The sequence below is a fragment of the Oryx dammah genome, unplaced genomic scaffold (genome assembly GCF_014754425.2).
Source record: "Oryx dammah isolate SB20612 unplaced genomic scaffold, SCBI_Odam_1.1 HiC_scaffold_8, whole genome shotgun sequence".
In the NCBI taxonomy this organism is placed as follows: Eukaryota; Metazoa; Chordata; class Mammalia; order Artiodactyla; family Bovidae; genus Oryx; species Oryx dammah.
This window is the reverse complement of record NW_024070192.1, coordinates 30906398-30924693: the sequence shown is the minus strand read 5'-3', so window position 1 is coordinate 30924693 and position 18296 is coordinate 30906398. Positions and strand designations below refer to the sequence as shown.

The 18296-nt window shown below is 57.7% G+C and overlaps 2 protein-coding genes across 6 annotated transcripts in view; one reads left to right on the top strand and one right to left on the bottom strand.

Moving 5' to 3' along the window:
* Window positions 1-12197, top strand: part of ARHGAP44 (Rho GTPase activating protein 44) — a 119053-nt gene extending 106856 nt beyond the window's left edge. For 2 of the 5 annotated variants that reach the window (XM_040243319.1, XM_040243323.1), the window contains 5 exons: window positions 3378-3395; window positions 4048-4269; window positions 5624-5781; window positions 6627-7007; window positions 10801-12197. In XM_040243319.1, the coding sequence (XP_040099253.1) occupies window positions 3378-3395; window positions 4048-4269; window positions 5624-5781; window positions 6627-7007; window positions 10801-10940 (919 nt within the window). In that variant the 3' untranslated portion in view covers window positions 10941-12197. Of the gene's footprint in view, window positions 1-3377; window positions 3396-4047; window positions 4270-5623; window positions 5782-6626; window positions 7008-8808; window positions 8858-10800 lie in introns of all 5 variants that reach the window. The other 3 variants (XM_040243321.1, XM_040243322.1, XM_040243320.1) reach the window with 3 other exon arrangements.
* ELAC2 (elaC ribonuclease Z 2) overlaps window positions 12166-18296 on the bottom strand; it is a 15379-nt gene continuing 9248 nt past the window's right edge. The window contains exons 14-24 of the mRNA XM_040243324.1: window positions 18104-18189; window positions 17135-17247; window positions 15909-16005; window positions 15234-15372; window positions 14923-14961; window positions 14704-14813; window positions 14325-14424; window positions 14121-14241; window positions 13955-14033; window positions 13363-13507; window positions 12166-13060 (exon numbers count right to left, since the gene is read on the bottom strand). Coding sequence (XP_040099258.1) covers window positions 12842-13060; window positions 13363-13507; window positions 13955-14033; window positions 14121-14241; window positions 14325-14424; window positions 14704-14813; window positions 14923-14961; window positions 15234-15372; window positions 15909-16005; window positions 17135-17247; window positions 18104-18189 — 1248 coding nt within the window. The 3' untranslated portion in view covers window positions 12166-12841. The remainder of the gene's footprint in view (window positions 13061-13362; window positions 13508-13954; window positions 14034-14120; window positions 14242-14324; window positions 14425-14703; window positions 14814-14922; window positions 14962-15233; window positions 15373-15908; window positions 16006-17134; window positions 17248-18103; window positions 18190-18296) is intronic.

Here is an 18296-nt window from a genome sequence, read left to right as displayed (position 1 = left end):
CTTTTCCAGTGATTCCAAATGTAACCAATCTCTAGATGAAAAATCAAAGCGTATCCGACCTCTGTATACTTAAATACCTCAAATCCATATACTGGCCAACATCTCTGGGTAAGACTGTTCCTGACCAGGATTCAAAAACAGCATGACGAGGACTTCCCTGGCAATCCAGTGGTCAAGACTCCACACTTCCACTGCAGGGGTCATGGGTTTGATCCCTGGTTGGGGAACTAAGATCCTGCGTCCCACGTGATGTGGCCAAAAATAAAAACAGCATGACAGATGTCTATCCTGCTGCTGCTGCTAAGTCGCTTCAGTCGTATCTGTGTGACCCCATAGACGGCAGCCCACCAGGCTCCCCCGTCCCTGGGATTCTCCAGGCAAGAACACTGGAGTGGGTTGCCATTTCCTTCTCCAATGCATGAAAGTGAAAAGTGACAGTGAAGTCACTCAGTCATGTCCGCCTCTTAGCGACTCCATGGACTGCAGCCTACCAGGCTCCTCCACCCATGGAATTTTCCAGGCAAGAGTACTGGAGTGGGTTGCCATTGCCTTCTCCAGATGTCTATCCTACAGAGGTCAAAAAGAAATATAGCTGCTAACTCTTGACAGCTCATCACTTGGAACAGTCCAGAGCAAACTTCTATTCTCAGTGATAAATGTATTCTTTCTGTAGACACCTGTTCTTATGCTGAAATCTCCAACTTTCAGATTTTTTTTTTTCTGGGGCAGGCCTTTGTGTCTTAATTTTTAAGGTCCTGCATCTTATCTTTTCTCTATGTAGCCTGCCAGGTTATAGTGTGAAGTGTTAGTCACTCAGTCATGTCCAACTCTTTGTGACCCTATGGACTATAGCCCGCCAGGCTCCTCTGTCCTTGGGATTCTTCCAGGCAAGAATACTGGAGTGGGTAGCCATTCCCTTCTCCAGGAGATCTTTCTGACCCAGGGATCGAACTTGGGTTTCCTGCATTGGCAGGCACATTCTTGAGCTTCTGACTCACCAGAAAAGCCTAGCTTAGGATAAGCTACTCTGCAATACGAGGTCCCAGTAGGCTAGGGGGAGAGAAGCAGGGAAGAGTAGCTGTCAGTGGAGCTGCCTTGCCAGCCAGCCTGCCCCATGTGAATCCCAAGAGGGAGCAGATGAGGACTCTAAACGGGTCCCCTCCTTGACTCTTGCCATGTCGTCCTGCTTTCTGCTACTTGCTCTCCAAACCATTTGCTTCTCGGGTGTTCTTTGTGGCCTCTGGTTCTTGCCTCTGCCTTGATTCAACTATAAAGGATCCAAAAACCAAGTTCTTCTCATTCTCACTGGAAGCAGTGGCTGTGGGGAATCTTTGACATCCATAAGCTACGTGGGTATCTGTGAAGTTTCTGAGGGAGTTGGTTGTTTTCGATGGATTGAATCTGGTGTTTTTTTTTAAAAAACAACACGAAGTTATTTCAGTTTTGTGACTGTTACTTCTTTGTGTGACAGAATAGTGAGCAGAAACTTGTGACCTGCTTCTGTGACCTTCTGGTTGGATTCTTCTGCTTCTGAGTAGCTCCCTTGCTCTTGGTAACATGCCAAGCAATTTTATAAATTTTGTCTTTGGGTGGAGTTCTAGCTAGACATTCAGACACTTAAATCTGCCAATGTTTCAAGCAAATTTTCATTAGCTTCTGAAGGTAAACATGCTTTGACGCCTCCAAGATTGTCACTGTTGCCATTGTGATTCATTGGTCTATAAAGATTTTTATTGCCTTTTGAAGACATCTGTGAACTTCTGATGCCTGTTTCCTGGGCACAGGGCATGCTGCCTGCCCCACAAAAGTCACTTCAGCTGGGAGAGTCGTGATGACAGGCGGCTTAGCTGTCTATGAAAGCAGCAACGTACGTTCACCTCTCAATTCTTGGTTGCTGATGCTTTGCTGCTGCGATTTAGTGGGTCTCATTGGTCCTCCCTCCACGTCCTCCTCTTGGTGAACCAGGGCATCATCAGGTAGCCTGGTGTCTGGGGTCCATGGTGCTGGGAGATGCAGTTGATAATAGAAGGTGTCCCCACACCAGCCCTGATGCCAAAGCCCATGCCTCCCATCTCAAATGGGGAAGGTCTTTCTAAGTGAGAAGAGAGTATGATAAAGAAAACCGGCGAGTGTGAGACCGCCCTCCTTTAGGGCTTTTCTAGGAGCCACAGAGAACAGCATCACCAACCATTGTGACAAAGTGGCATCAGTTCGCTTCCCCAAGTGGAATGTTAAGCTTTTTGCTTTTTTTCATCCTGATAAATTTAGAAACCCAAAGAACACAGTTTGCTGCTTCCCCCAGCTTATTTTAGATACCAGGGGATGCCACTGGACCCTGCTGCAGAGTTTTGAGTGGCCTCCGGGGGTGACTGGATCCCCTGTAGAAGGTGCCTGTTTATTTGGGGGTGGTCCTCAGAGCTAAGACTACTTGCAAGCTGGTGGGTAGCGGATCCCAGAGAGAGACCAGCTGCCCCCAAAATGCCTTGGAGAAGAGAACTATTAACACATTATTGACCAGAGAGGTATTTACACCACAAGCGTTAGCTTCTGCAGAAATGCCCCAGTCAGTAATGTGTTAACAGTGACACTGCACAGGGGCGGCGTGGTGGTGGCCGGGGGGGTCTCCCCTCCGCTCTCCCCGGGAAAGTGTGTCAGAAGTTGTCCCTTTCTGTGTGCACAGCTGTAGTACCATTGTCCTCTGTGCCCCTTACGGAGGCTCCCTCCCCACACATTTTCGTAAAGGACCACATCCCACCTGCTACAACCAATCCCCAGCCTTGAAGCTTTGGTTTGAATCTTGCTGCACCTCTGCAAGGTGGGCAGACTCACGGTGTGGCAGCTCAGTGCTCCTGGCCAGTGTGGGTGACAGTAAGTAGGGACAACCCTCTGCTTATCCCCAGTGGAGGTGGGGACTGGCCGGTGTTCTCCCTGCATGAACATCTGTGTCTCCCTTAATACTGGCAGGATTAGCTCTTGCCATAGTCAGTGAAGGCTTTGACTACGTATCATGGAACCAGTCATCTCCTAGACCAGAGGAAAGGAGATTGACCACCTTCTAAATCATATAACTTAGAAAAGAGCGGATGGCTGCTTCTGTGGATTTTTTTCCCTTCCTTGTGACATGTCCCCAACCCCCACCACCAGCTCCAGTGTCAACTCTTCAGCTTCTTTCTTTATTCACCTGTGAGCTTGGTAGGATGCTCTTCACCTGTGCAGACAGAAAAGTCACTTTAACTGGAGAGACGGACTAAACAAACAATTTCAAGGCTCAGTGGAAGCCCCAGGCTTAGCCCCTGACCCTGACAGAGAGCCGCTGTGTGTCCAGAGGCAGGCGCAGTGTTTGCCACACTAATGTCTGTGTGTTTCTGTCCCTGCAGCCTTAGGAAAATCCAAAGGTACAGTATCCTCGGGTAGCCATGAGGCCACGTGCAGTCCGTGGGAATAGCAGCGGTGCCTTAGCGAGCTCTGCAGGGGTGAATGTGCGTGTCTGGTTGCTTTGGCCGATGTACTCAGAGCTGTGTCCCCCCTTCTTGAAGTGGAATCGGGGGTGGGGACTGACCAGAGCATGATCAGCCCCGCCCTGCTCTGTAGACCTTGCAGAGGTTGTAAGGCAGCCAGCGTCCTGAACCTGGCCTGGGAGTCCTGAGTCGGTCCTGTGCTTCTGGACCCTCAGGTGACAAAAAGAAGGATGGATGTTAAGGTGTCCCTGCTGGTCGGTGCTCTCTTCTAGTCTGATGCTGCCCGCCCCCCCCCCCCCCCCCCCCCCCGCCTCCACCCTCCACTCGGGAGGAGTGGGTGACCCCCCCAGCGAAGCCGCTCTCTGCTCTGAGGGAAGCTTGGGTTCCGGGGAGCTTGTCGGGCACTAAGGCTAGCGGTGCCCAGGCCGCCCCAGCCTGGAGCTGCCGGACGCTCCGCGGAGCACGGCCGCCGCCTTGCTTCCTTGGTCCAAGAGATGCTCGGGGCTGCGCTGCTGGCCGCTTCGTGGGGGCAGGAGCCCGGCGCCGTGGGCGCGCTGCTAAGCCTGGGTGTCTCTGTGTCCCCGGCCAGCATGGGCGTGAGGGTCATGGACACGTCGTGGGTGGCTCGAAGAGGCTCCTCGGCCGGCCGGAAGGCATCCTGCGCCCCGCCTGCCATGCAGCCCCCCGCCCCGCCCGCCGAGCTCGCCCCGCCCCTGCCGTCGCCCCTCCCGGAGCAGTCCCCGGAGGGCCCTGTGGCGCCCGCGCTCTCTCCATCCGGCCTCAGCCTCCAGCCTGCGGCTGAACGGACCAGGTAAGTCCGGGGCGCTGCCCTCCACCCGACCCCCGGGTAGGCTAGCTTGCAGTGCACGTGGATGAGGGGTTTCGGGTTTGCTGCACACGCTCGGAGCCCCGTGCAGTTGGTCATGTCCCCCGTCCCCTTTCTAAGCATCCTGGTTTGGCTTCTGCTTCATGCTGGCAGCAGGAAGGGATTCACAGCCCCTGTGTGGGAATCAGAGGGAGCCCAGGCTTTTTGAGAATAGCATCCCAGGTGCACGTGTAAGGTGGCAGCTTGCCAAAGCAGGCGAGGAAGCTGAGTTTCCAGCTCCTCTGTCACCTCCTGTATTGTTACAGCTTGTTACCTGTTTCGAAATTTAGAATTTCAGTGGTTCTCCTCTCCACTCCTCTTCCTTTAGATGCATAGGGGCCATTTTTACTGTTAAAATGGGTGCAAGTCAGGTAAAGAATGGAGGTGACAAGATCATGAATTTCACTCTCTTGGAGGAAGAAAAGAAGTGGGGAGCCTGCTCATTCCAGTGCTGGTTCCATAAGCTTTTATGGAGAAAGGCCCTTGTCCCTCCAAAAATGGAAAGTGTGATCTGAGCCAGTACGGGATCACTGGTCCCCAGGGGCGCAGGGGAGGAGGCCCCCCCACAATCCCCCTTGAGAGGGGCATGGTCAGAGGGGATTCTACAAGTGGGGTTGCACAGACCCCTTGGCTGTGTGTCTCTGTTCTAAACAATTCAGAAAATTAGGAAAGCCATTTCACCAGGCCCACTGTGCATTCTGTTAGGAATTGGAAACATTTTGGCGACTTTGGAAATCTGAACCTTTCAAGCCAGTCATTGCATGCGCTTGTGTGTGTGTGCACAGGCACACAGATATCAATCCCTAAGTGAAGGGGTTGCAGGATTTTTTTTTTCTTTAATGTATAGAAAGTATTTTCCTTGTGAGATGGAAAATGACAGAGTTGGCAGGGGCTGGAGATGACCTTGGATGGGGTGGTTGCTAATGGCTCCACCAGAGAGGACAAGGGGTTGCCAACTCTGGCCATGGAATCATGGGCTTTGGTTCTGTTTCAGGATGCAGGAGGGGAGAGAGAGGTCAGCAGGAAGCAGGGGCTGCTGGCTGGAGGAGGAAACTGACAAAGAGGAGACTTGCTGGGGAAAGGGCCAAGAAAGGGATCTGGCCATAAGGGGGCCACCTGGAGATGGGAGTGGAGCTCAGGCCTTCAGAGGGGCCTGTCACCTCCACAGGCATCTTTGAAGGCTTTAGGAAGGTCTGAGAGGACCATGCCTGCCCAGAGAACATATATTCAGTTCACAATTCTGACGCTGAAGCTGCCTGAGTTCAGGGACTGACTGTTTTATAACTCTCTTGTGATACAGTGCTTCTAAAAGCAAAGAACTTTCTCCAGGATCAGGGCAGAAGGGAAGTCCGGGTTCTAGCCAGGGGACACCCAGTGCAGGCTCACAGCCTGGGGCACAGCCGGGCACAAGTCCGAGCCAGCCACCTGCGGACCAGAGCCCTCACACCCTCCGCAAAGGTACGTCACGGCCACCCTCATCACTAAATAAATAAGAGGGCAGTGTGGGGCCTTGCCCCGGGGGTCTGGTGGTTAGGACTCTGCTTCCACTGTAGGTGGACAGGTTCAATCCTTGGTCATCAGGGAACTAAGATCCTGAATCAAAAAAAGTAAAAAGAGGGAAAAAAGTAAAAAAGAGGGCAGTGCAGAGGAGTCAGGGCAGTGGTACACCTAGAACAATGCAGATCTGTCCACATCTACACCTTGGATTCTTAAAGGGTAAACACCTCCAGGGCAAGTTCATGGGACTGAGGGCAAGGACAGGGAAAAGAGTGAGTGATGGAGGCTCTGGGCCTCTGTGGCCGGAGAACTGGGTCAGAGGTCACTGTTATGGCATCCCAGAGCCATTGAAAGTTCAGCCGAAAGAGCTTCCTGCCCCGAGGATGGTCGCTTTGTCCAGGGTCCAGTGTCCAGGCCCATCTCTAGTCGTCCCCTCCCGGACAATGCATCCTCAACTCCCACCTTCTCCCAGACACCCTGATGCTTGTACCACTGTGAAGCGATGGAAGGACCCTGAACTCAGCCGCTGCCTGGGGGTGGGATGTGTGTCTGTGTGTGTGTGTGTATGTGTGTGTGCCAGTCACAGCAGGAATCAAGAGAAGAGGAGGAGACATTAGTGAACAGGTGGGCAGATATGAAAACCTGCAGTTCTAGGTGAATTTTAAAAAATAGCATCAGCTGCCCTCAGGGTGGTAGGAGCTGGGCGTGGGGGCACTGCTGGTGAGGAGTCGGGGAAAGGTGCTCACAGCCACATGGATGGATGGTGAGTGCCACTTAACAGCCATGCGTGCTGATTTGTCTTTCAGTTTCCAAGAAGCTGGCACCCATTCCACCCAAGGTCCCCTTCGGCCAGCCAGGTCCCCTGCCTGAGCAGCCTGCCGGCCAGCCATCCCCACTCAGCCTGTCCCCCACACCCCCCAGCACCCCGTCACCCTACGGACTCAGCTATCCCCCGGGCTACTCCCTGGCATCAGGCCAGCTCTCCCCCGCAGCCCCAGCGCCCCCACTGGCCTCCCCCTCTGGCTTCACGGGCGCCCTAAGCAAGTCGCGGCCCACCCCGAAGCCCCGCCAGAGGCCCACCCTGCCGCCGCCCCAGCCGCCCACCGTCAGCCTCGCCGCCTCCAGCCCGCAGTCCTCAGAGCATCCCGTGCTGGATGGCGTGTCCCCCGGGGAGAGCATGTCGACAGGTAACCTTGGCATGCGTGGCATCTGTGTGAGCCTTAGCATTGGCAGGACCACTGGGGACTTTGCAGGAGGTGGGCCCTGTTTTCCAGGGATGACTGCTGGAGCCATCTGTGGCATATGGGGTGGTCTCCTTAGAAGCCCCCCTGAGGCCGTGGACAGCCCCGGACCCAGTTGTCCTTCAGAGAGGGGGCTCCCTAGGGGATTTCTCCCAATTGAACGCCTGCCAGCCTGGGTTCTGATCCTGCATCTGGGGGCCAAGTGCCTGCATCCTGGGAAGAGGCGGCTTCAGGAGGGGCTGGACTGTGATGGCAGAAAGCGGGATCACAGCACAGGTGTGTCTGGGGCTTTGCTCAGCTTAGCACTGGCAGCTCAGGTACCAGTTTTCACCATGAAAACAGAGGTTGAGAGACAAAGACATATTTTCCTAATAACTAAACAAGCCTTATAGGCTTCCTGATAACTCAGTTGGTAAAGAATCCACCTGCAGTGCAGGAGACCCCGGTTTGCTTCCTGGGTCGGGAAGATTCCCCTGGAGAAGGGATAGGCTACCCACTTCAGTATTCTTGGGTTTTCCTGGTGGCTCAGATGGTAAAGAATCTGCCTACAATGCAGGAGACCTGGGTTCAATCCCTGGATTGGGAAGATCCCCTGGAAAAGGGAACAGCTACCCATTCCAGTATTCTGGCCTGGAGAATTTCATGAGTCCATGGGGTCAGAAAGAGACACGACTGAGCGACTTTCACTTCACTTCAAACAAGCCTTATTAGAAAAAGGTTTTTTCCTAGCAAAATATATTTAGAAAGGGCTCAGTAAAGAACCTGCTTGCCAGTGCAGATGTGAGAGATAATGGGTTTGATCCCTGGGTCAGGAAGATCCCCTGGAGAAGAGCATGGCAACCCACTCCAGTATTCTTGCCTAGAAAATCCCATGGACAGAAGAGCCTGGAGGGCTACAGTCCACGGGGTCACAAAGAGTTGGACAGGACTGAAGTGACTGAGCATGCAATTTCAGACAAGGTTCTGTAACTTTAAATTTAACATCCAAGGTGGAGCTATTTTTCCTCTAGGAAAATGTGTAACCATAACCTACACACGCCACACAGATACATGCATGCAAGCATGCTTGCACGCACTCGTACTACAGATACACATAAATCACACACAGATACACCATATGTACACTTACTGTATACACACACCACACACATACATATACAAACACAGCTGCCTCCACGCAGACATGCCATACACACACTGGAGGGAGCGGTCTGGCCCTGGGTCCTGACTTGTGCTTTTATTCATCCCCACGTCCGCCCTCGGGAGTGAGGGTTCCCATGACCAGATGAGTTCAGTGCTTTGCTGCCTAGAAGAGACCAGTCCAGTGCGCGTGCCTGGGGTGAGGGGAGCAGATGTCTATACCATGGGGAGCGGCCGTCTGGCGATCTGGCTTTCTTTGGATGTGATTAATGGTGAAGGCTCAGCTGCTCTGTCCACCCTGAGGCTCTTAAGACATTAAGGAGCCCTCCCTGGAGAACCACAGTGAGCACCACCTCCCTCCCGCTGGTGGTTCTGGAAGAGTCCCTGATGGATGGCGGGGGTCCTGGCCACCCCTGGAGTAGAGCTGCTGCCCTTGAGCAGTCATCTGGGGCGGTGGCCCGGCCCGTCGTCCCGCGTGGCAGTGGTCTGAGCGCTGTGGTCGTCGTGGTTTGCTGCGGCCCTGACTGTGCTGTTGGGCGTGCTGTGTTCCGTTGTCGTCTCATCGTCTCTCTTCCTCTCTCCGACTCCTGTCGCTGTGTTCTCGCAGCTGTGTGACACGGGGGACGCGGTTGTGGACACGTGAGGGGGATTGCAGGGTAAGCGGTCCCGGCCTTACCTCTCCCGCCCGCAGCCAGGCCGCACCCCGCGCTCTGCATGCACCCCGACCTGCACGGCAGCCTCTCGCAGCCTGGGGGCTCACTGGCCGCCTCCTGGCTTTTCTCAGGAGAAAGAGGCTGCCCTCAGCCTCTCCCTCCCTGTCCCCCTCCAGGGTCGCCCAGCCCCAGCTGCTTCCCACGCGGGCTTAGAGGGAAGGGGTGACAGCCCGCCCCCGTCCCAGGTCTGTTGCTGGATGGCCCGCTGGCCGACGACATGTGCCCAGTGTCGGGGCAGGCACAAGCACGCGGGGTTTAGGGAGGGGCCCCCGGGGAGAGGACCCGCCCGGTCCTCCAGGATGGTCAGCAGGTTCTAAAGAACCCCTAGTGTCTATTCTAGAATTCACCCTGAGCTCACGTTGTCCCAGGTATGCAGCTAGCCAGGGCCTTTCTGTCCAATTCAATGAAATACTCTGGGAGCCCTCCTAGCACTTTCTGCCAGGCCTCCTGCTCCTGTAAAGGGTAGAAGCTCGTAAGGAAAGCAGAGGCAGGAAGCAGGTGTCGGCAGCCAGAATGAAGCAAGGGGTCCCCTCTGCCCCCCAGGAAAGCTGCACATTCTGGACAGGAGTGGCTTTGCGGTGTCTGCCACCCACACGGGCCCCCTGACAGGCCTCCTGGGGCCTCTCCTTTCTCGGCAGTCTGCAGGGGCTTCTCTCCCACTGCGTCCCGTCTGCCTGAGTTACCTTCCTGCTCAGTGTGGCTTAAGGAGCGGCCAAGGTGGCCGCCGGGCGGCTCTCCTCAGGCTGCGCGTCCTTTACCTGCTTTGCCTGCAGGCACCTTCCCACCTGTGTCACCCCAGTGACTGCCAGGCCCAGGCGAGGTCAGAAGGCGCCCAAGGTCACACTCCGTCTGGCGACAGAGGCGAGGCTTTGAGTCCAAGCTGCAGGGTGTGCCACACCTTACAGGCCAGGCCGGCAGGAGGAGGAGCACGGCCAAGCTGTGGACCCCCACCCCCCATCCCCATCTCTGCTCGGTCAGGCAGGGGGCTGTTTTGGGGGGTGGGGCGTCAGGAGAGAGGAGGACCTTCGTCCCAGAGCTTCCATGTTTGTGTGTCTTTGAAGACGGTGTCTACGCGTCTGTCTGTCCACTTGCCATGGTCTTCCTTGGATGGAATGTTTGACAAAAATGGGAAGCCCCACCCGTCTGCTCCCCCGTGGTGTGGGTCCTCAGTCCCCCACCTGGGGACGGTGAGGCTGAGCAGAGGCCAGAGCTAAGCAAGCCCAGAGGGAGTGACAGGTCCCCTTAGCCCTGTGGCCCCGGGAGTCAGGGTGCTGCCATCTATTGCCCACCCGCCCCAACCCGCCGGGCCCCCAGCCCCGACTGCCTGCTGAGGTCTGGACAGACTGCATGTGTTGCCTTGGGGACTAGCCCTCTTCCTGGTCTTTTTCCAGGAAGTGACCTTTCAGTACCGAGCAGAGGTGTAACTGGAGGCGAGCGGGACGGGAATGGGGGTGGCGGTGCCCACAGGGAGGAGCTTGCCCCCCTTACTCCCGGGGTCCTCAGGGAGACCCTCGTCCCACCTCTGCCAGCCCCTTAGGCATACACGTGTGGTCTTGAGTTGGGCCACTGTGTCAGGACCCCCTGTCCATCCACGCACTTGGGAGGTGGCTGTGTCCCCAGCCCGTGACCCGATCCCTGCAGACTCCAGGAAGTAAATGCAGCCCTGACATCCCCAATCTGCTGTCACCTGGCCCAGGGGCAGTCCCCTGTATGCAGAGTCTAGTTCCAGGTGGTAAGGGATCCGGTGGGCCTGAGCCACGGGTAGGAATGGAGCAGGCCCCTCGAGAGGCTGCTTCAAGGGACCCCCACACCAGCTGGCCCTTCCGTGACACCCCAGGCCCCCAGCCTCTCAGCCCGCCCCCCCCCCGGCCCCTGCCGCCTTGCAGATCTGGTCCACTTCGACGTGCCCTCCATCCACGTGGAGCTGGGGTCGGCGCTGCGCCTTGGGCCCCTGGAGCACGTGCGGCGACACTCGGTGGCTGAGAAGAGAGACTCGGAGGAGGAGTCGGAGAGCACGGCCCTGTGAGCAGCACCGCGCACGCGCGCGCACACGGCCCATGCCGTCGCAGTGGCCGCCAGGTGGGACCCCTGCGGATGGCCACGTGGCAGGTTTCTGTGGTGCAGATTTTTTTCGTCCCCTCCGGGTGGTGACTCTGGCCTTTTGTTTGATCTTTGCCTTTTGACTTTGTGCCTATTTTGATCCACTTTCGGCCTCCACGCCAGGCGACTGCCCTCCCCACCCGAGGGCTTGTGTCGGAAACATCCTCAGCAGGGTGGGTGTGCACGGCTCGGTGGTGGTCAGCCGGGGCTGCCTGTCAACTGTGCTGACAGCCATGAGTCCTGCGAAGTCCGCCTGATGGTGCAGAGCGGGGAGGGGACGGGACAGGGTGAGGGGCAGGGGGCCTCGCTCTCAGGAGCCTGGAAGCCTGGGGCCCTGGCCGGCCTTCCTCTTCACAGCAAGGAGCTGGCGGGGCAGACCTTCTTCCGTGGGCTTTGATGTAAATGGCTGAAGACGAAATTCAACAGTTTACTCCACGCTGTGGAATAATGCTCCTGTTACTGTCTGAAGGTTTTCTACTTCTGAGTTTTAAAAACGATGTTGAGTGTGTCTGGGGGACCCAAACGTAATTCCCCAGGCACCCCCCCCAAAACTTGAGATGTCTCAGTAATTGCAGCCCTCCAGGGTCCCCCAGCTAAGAAAGGGGGTCATTTTCTGGAGGTCAGGGTGAATAGCAATAATCCTGTCACCCAAAGCCCAGAGGGGAAGGGGGCATGGCCCATGGAGCCCCCAGGCCTGCACCCCCAGCCGAGCGGTGTGCCGAGCTTGGCTCACCCTTCCACAGAGCCCCCAGCCAGCCCCGGGGAGGAGATCCCGGGGGTTCTGGTCACACCTGGGACGGAGGGAGAGCGAAGTGGATTCCGGTCATGCATGCAGAGTCCAACCTTACAGTTTTATCCTTTTAAAATAGAATACCTAAACTGGATATAATATTTGTATATATAAAATCTATATTTGTTTAATTTGAGCCATTCAATCTAAACCCATGTACAGGTGTACAATGAGAGATTTAAATGCTTCGTTATTTTTCCCAACAAAGTGTAAAGTAATCCTCCTCCGATAGTGGGACTTGCTGATTTCTGATGTTCCCGGCTTTGCTCGCATCCTGGCAGGGCAGCTCAGTACCCAATTTGTAATGCAGCCCAGGGGATGACAATTACCTTTCAATACGTGTACAAATAGTTGTCAAAAGTAATGTTATTAAAATAGATTTATTATCCCTGAGCGTGGCCTATCTTCCTGTCTTAACAAGCAGCTTGTGGGGACATGGGAGGCGAGGCCAGGGACTCCGAGGTCATGGTGAGTCCAGTCCTTGCTCTCTGTCTCAGCACCTGTGTCTCTTTAAAGCTCCTCTCCCTCCTCCCCGGTGGTAAGAACACGTGAATACTAAAGGCATCTGTGAAGATCTACCCCCTTTTCAGACACTGACCTCAGTGCTGTCCAGCCCTAGAGGAGGCCTGGCCGCCAGCCCCACGTGGTGTCGCTTCACACTCGGTGAGTCTGTTTATGCAGCAGGAACGGCAGCCCATCTCTGCGTTCCTGGAACCACTGCACGCCCACCCATCGCGGTCCACAGCTGACAGTCCACACGACTTGACTTTGGCTAAGACACCAGGCTGCAGAGGGGTGCTGGCTCCCCGGGGATGGACTCCAAAGGCCGTTGCCAGGATCAAGCTACTTCCGGGCACCCACAGTGCAGAGCTGTGCCCCAAGACCCTGCTTGGCCACAGCATGGGGACACAGCCCTCACGGCCTTCACAATGCCCCGTCCTTGGAGACGCTGTTCCTGAGGCTGCATCCCCAGCCCAGCGCTCGTGCAGGAGACCACTGGAAGCCGTGGCCTCCCTCCACACTCCCCGGCCCCACATCTACTGGGCCCTGGCCTTCTTGCTCTGCGGGCTCGGGGGCTGCTCCGCGGGGGCGCGTTTCTGTGGTGGCTCCACATCCTCCCCGGCGAGCAGGGCCGCCCGCACCTGCCGCAGCTCCCGGCGCTCCCGGCGCCCCTCCATCTCCTCCAGGTCCCCAGCAAACAGGGCCTTCAGCGGCGCCGTCAGCCTGGGCACCGTCGGGAGGTCCCCCAGGCTGACCTACAAGGCAAGACGAGGCCATCATGGCTCGCAGGCACCGGCCTCCCTCGCAGGCAGACTCGGCTGGAAGACGGGCCCAGCCATGGGGAGAGGAAGCCAGGCTCCAGAGGCCCAGTTTTACTGCTCAGAGAAGGCCATCCCCGGGTGGAGAGTGGCTCACGTGTCATAGCTGGGCCTCCGTGGGGCTTTCGGGGGCCTGTGCCCCAAGGCTCTGTGCCGGCCGTGGTGGGCAGCAGCCCGAGCCCAGCCATCCACACAGATGGAGGCACCTCTCCCCACCCCAGCCCAAGGGGTCCCCTCACCTTCATGTGGTCGAAGGCGATGCCCACTTTCTCGTTGAAGTCAGGGCTGAAGAGTGGGATCTTGGCATAGCGCTGGCTGAAGTGGGTCAGCATAATGAAGGCTGCACTCATCCGCATGCCCACACCGATGGCCTGGGAAGTGGTGCTGCGCACACAGGTCAACAGGAGGCTGGAGGAGCAGGCCGTGCAGACCCCGGCCCAGACAGGCACCTGGGGGCCACAGGCTTCCTGCCTCTGACAAAAAGCCACCCCAGGGCCCATCTTGCCACCTCCCCCAGTGCAACCCAGGCTCCGCGTTGTAGGACTGCCCCCCAGTGAGGGCCTCGGGGACAGAGGCCTCCCACTTGGGATGACACACTCCTCCCTTAGATGGCCCCATGACCCTGCCCCAGCCCTCCTTCCCTGGCTTCAGCATATTTCCAGTTCTTCCCTGAGCCACACCTCCTCCAGAGCCTTGCCTTAGAGGTGCCACACAAATAAAAGTGGAGGCTGGGGAGACAGCCGCTCAGGGTCAGAAGCCCCTACGGCCCTTGGCGGGAAGCAGGCCAGCCCAGCATCACCTGGGGAACCAGAGGGACCGGGCGCTCTGTACCTGTGTGTCTTCTCCACGGCTTCCTCTTCCAGACCGTCTTCCAAGGTGGCCTCGTGGATCAGGAGGGTGGCATCCTTCCCTGAAGCAGCAGCACAGGTGCCGAGAATAAGCCCTCTGCCTGGGGGCCCAGGGGTCTGGGGGCCGCACAGAACACGCCCCTACTCACCCATCTGGACCAGAGCTTCGCAGGGCATGGTGTCCCCCGAGTAGACCACCTTCCAGCCGGACATGTGGACCAGCGCACAGCCGAAGGCGTGCTTGCAGTGCCGGACCAGGCAGGTCTGGAACTGGAGGAGGGGTGGTGGGCTCATGGCCAGCCACACGCCTCTGTGGTCCCCACCTGCCCGCCCACGCCCAGGCCTCCCCCTACCTCCTCCAGGCCACAGGTTTCCAGCAGCAAATTTATCAACCTCTCCACCTCAGGGCTGGAGACCTCAGCTCCCTTCTGAAGGCATTTGGCAGGAATAACACTGTGAGAAGATAAAACATTTAAGAAAAAGAACATTTAATTTGATGTTCAAGCCACTGACTAGAGAGCCCCACTATTACAAAGGAACAATTCAGTGCTGTCACTGAGAAAGCAGGGTGCTAGGCCTGGAAACCATTTCATGGAGAAGTGCTGGCAGAGATCTAGACTTGCGGATGGAAGTGGAGGAGGCCAGGAGAAATTGAAAGCAAAGGGCCTTTATGAGTGGGAACCACCCGAGGGTTTCCGCCCTCCCCGGCTCTGCTGCCCGGCCCGAGCCCACCTGACGTGGTGCAGCAGCGGCTGGCACTGGTTATGGTACTGCTGGAGCCAGGTCCGGAGCTGGGAGGGGGCGACCACGAGCAGAGGGTGGCAGGGTCTGCCCAGCGATGCCTGCAGTGGAGAGAGAGCGGATGTTTCAGCAGAGATGGTATGGAGTGGGAGGAGGCGTGTGTGTGTCATCCCAGGAAACACAAGGAGCAGTACAGTCCAGTGGACTCACCAGAGCACGCTCTCTCTGTAGCAGGATGTTCACCAAGCCCTGGGAGGAGGAGGGGACACAATCAGCCTCGCGCAGACCCGACCTCCCTCCCGAGGGGGGCCCTGGGACCCCAGCTTGCAGTGCCTGGTCGCCGTCAGCCACCCCACTCCGATGCCCACCACCTGGCTGCCGCCTGCCTCTGGCTAAAGGTGGCTCCAAGCAGCTGCCTGGCCAGAGGAGACCCTGAGGCCTCAAGACACAAAGGCCACCGGGGTTTCCTAAGATACCACGCCAGGTGGGAGGCACGGGGCCCGAGGAGGGAGCTCACTCACCGTGTGGTGGTCAGCATGCAGGTGGGACACAAACACGGCGGCCAGGGAGCCCAGGACCCGGTCCACACCGTCCCCGTAGTGGCGGCACAGCTGCCCAAAGGTGCCCTCCCCGCAGTCCAGCAGCAGGCACGTGTCGGGGCTGTAGGGGACCGAGGGGGGATCACTCAGGGAGGACAGGGCAATACCTCAGCCCCACCCAGGGGGCTGCCCTCCAGGTGAACGCGGCCTCACATCTGTCCTCCTTGTACCAGAGGACATCCCGACGCCCCGGGACATACACGAGCGTCCCCGGATTCGCACAGATGCTGGGCACCCAGGAGAGGATCTGTGTGGGAAGCGGAGCCTGGGGGCAGGTGCACCCCGATGCTGGTGGGGCCGTTAGTGACTGGGTCAGAGGAGGAGCCGAAAGCCCGGTGAGACTACGTCTCGGCCAGGTGACCAGGTGATGGCTCACAGCACATCACCTGCTTCATCCAGAGATGCGCTGGGTGTCCAACTGCACGGATCCCCATGTCCAAGTCAGCTGCCTGGACCACCTATCACCTTACTGCCCCACCCCTCCCCGGGCACTCCAGCCAAGACTGGCCTCCAGGGATTAAAGGCTACACCTTCTGATTCACCTGGGAGTGGGGCAGGGTCCCCCTGCCGGCGGTGCCTCCCTTCAAGGGTTCATACCTGATGTTGATGAGCGTGGAGCTCACGTTACGGATCTTCATTGGGATCGCGGACCCTGTTCCCAGGAAGACCACTTCTGGGTACTGGCTGCTCGTCTCTGTGGAAAAACACATCGTGAGCCAGCCCTGAGGTTAAGTCCAGATCCCCAGGAGGGGGTGATGTTCAGATCAGAAGGGGCGGAAACCAGAGCAATTCCACAGGCCCAAGTCTCTTGGTGGTGAAAGCTGCTCAGTCCATAGAACTCTCCAGGCCAGAATACTGGAGTGGGTAGCCTTTCCCTTCTCCAGGGGATCTTCCCAACCCAATAACTGAACCCAGGCCCAGGTCTCCTGCATTGCAGGCGGATTCTTTACCAGCTGAGCCACAAGGGAAGCCCAAGAATACTGGAGTGGGTAGCCTATCCCTTCTCCACCGGGTCTTCCTGACCCAGGAATCGAACCAGGGTCTCCAGCATTGCAGGCAGATTCTTTATCAACTGAGCTTTCAGGGAAGCCCCCAAGTCTCCTACTAGATGACATAAGAGGGGGGCCCTTTCCGTGCTGAGAATCAGCTCAGAGCTCTGGGCTGAGCCCACCTGGCACAGGTCCCAACCTGCTGGGAGGGGCTCGGGGTGGGGGGGTGTTCTCTAGGAGGAGGGGCACAGCCTCCTGGATCCTGAAGCCTGGGGCCCCGCAAGGCCTCGCCCAGCCAGCAGGCCCCATGTGCACGCGCACTAGCAACAATACAAACGGAGCTTTAACGTGCAAACCTGAACCCTACCCCGGCAAGCGCAGCCAGGGAGGCACAGTCCTGAGGCTCCAGCCCGCTGCTGACTGGCCTGGACCTGACCCCACCTTCTGGTCCAGCCTCCTTTCTCCCCGTCAGGTGTGAGCTGAGAACACCACCACTGGGGAAACCAACTACTGCAGAGAGGCCCCAGCGTTCCCCAAACTGTCTTCCCACTGGGGCAGGGGAAGCCCGACATGGTGAGTGATGGGGCCAGACTGGGACACAAACACGGCGGTTCTGCCCAGAACCTCACCCGAGGTCCCAGACCCTCATGCTCGGCTTGCGTGGGCCTCATCACCTAACCTCCGACCTGACTGGTCTGGGTGGGGGCAGGCACTGGTAGTAAACAGACCAGAAGGCCCTGGGGTTAGACAGTGTCAGGCTGACCCTGCAGTCTGTGCTGCACGAATGCCCTCCGGAGGGAAGCCCGGGAGGGGCTGGTCCCTGGTCTGCCTCACCCTCTGGGCCATCCTGGGCAGTCTTCCTATACTCCTGCACGCTCTCCTGGAAGTTGGGGAGCTCCAGGGCCTCGGCGATGAACTCCTCGGGGTCGCACGTCAGGACGGCATCCCTGCAAGAAGGTGGTGGAATCAGAGGACAGAAGGGCCCGTGGCCGTGAGAGAGACCTGACGTCAGCATCGACCCTGGGGACTGTCTGCAGGTGCTTCCAGCTCTCGGTCACGGCGTGGCAGACCCTCCCCAGCCCAGTACGTCTCACACCTCCAGTCCTCAGAACCTCACAGCTCACAGCGGGCCGCGCTGGCCCTGGCAGCACTGATACATGGGCAGGGGCCTCCCTGACCTCTACCCACTAGACCCCAGTTGTGCCAGGCATCCCCCTGGGGGAGGGGAGGAGGGCTCTTAAAGGGCCCCAACTATTCAACACAACAGTGGCCAGGGTCCAGCCACCATTCCAAACGTGGTCCACTTGGACCACACTGGTGTGCACAGGACACTTCAAGTTTTTAAACACTGAAGACAGCCGTAAGCACCTCTCACGTGACTGGCTGCAGGGTAAGCTGGGTTCACCAGGTGCTCCAGGCAGGGCCGGCCTCTGACCCAGTACCCCGCCCCCACCCCGGCTTAAGACTCTTCCAAGGAAATGGAAGGCACTTGTTTCGTTAACGTAGCAGGAGGACTGCAGTGCCTCCAATGAACAAGCACCCCCACCTGGAAACCTGGCGACGACCTTGCTCTGAAGACTCTATCATGACCTGGGAAAAGCCCAACAGTGTATTAGGCCCTAAACCCACAGTATAAACACACATCTTAACACACCCCCACACACCGGGTCAGAAATCACAAACTGGTAACAGGCAGTCTTTCAGGGTGACCAGACGGCAGGTGACTGACTTTCCTGCGCGGAGGCAGAGGCCACGTGGCTGCAGACCTGAGACACTGACCCCCGACCCTGAGACCACACTGACCTTTGCCACTCCCGCCGGGGCCGGAGCTGGTACTTAAGGAGACACTGGCCTCGGACCATGGGCACACCCTGGGCAGCACTGCCTTCCTGCAAGAGACGGAGCTGTGACCCATGTGGGTGGGGTACAACAGGGACAGAGGAGAGCCACTACCCGAGGGCGGGGCCGGCGTGTGGAGGTGGGGGGGTTACCCGAG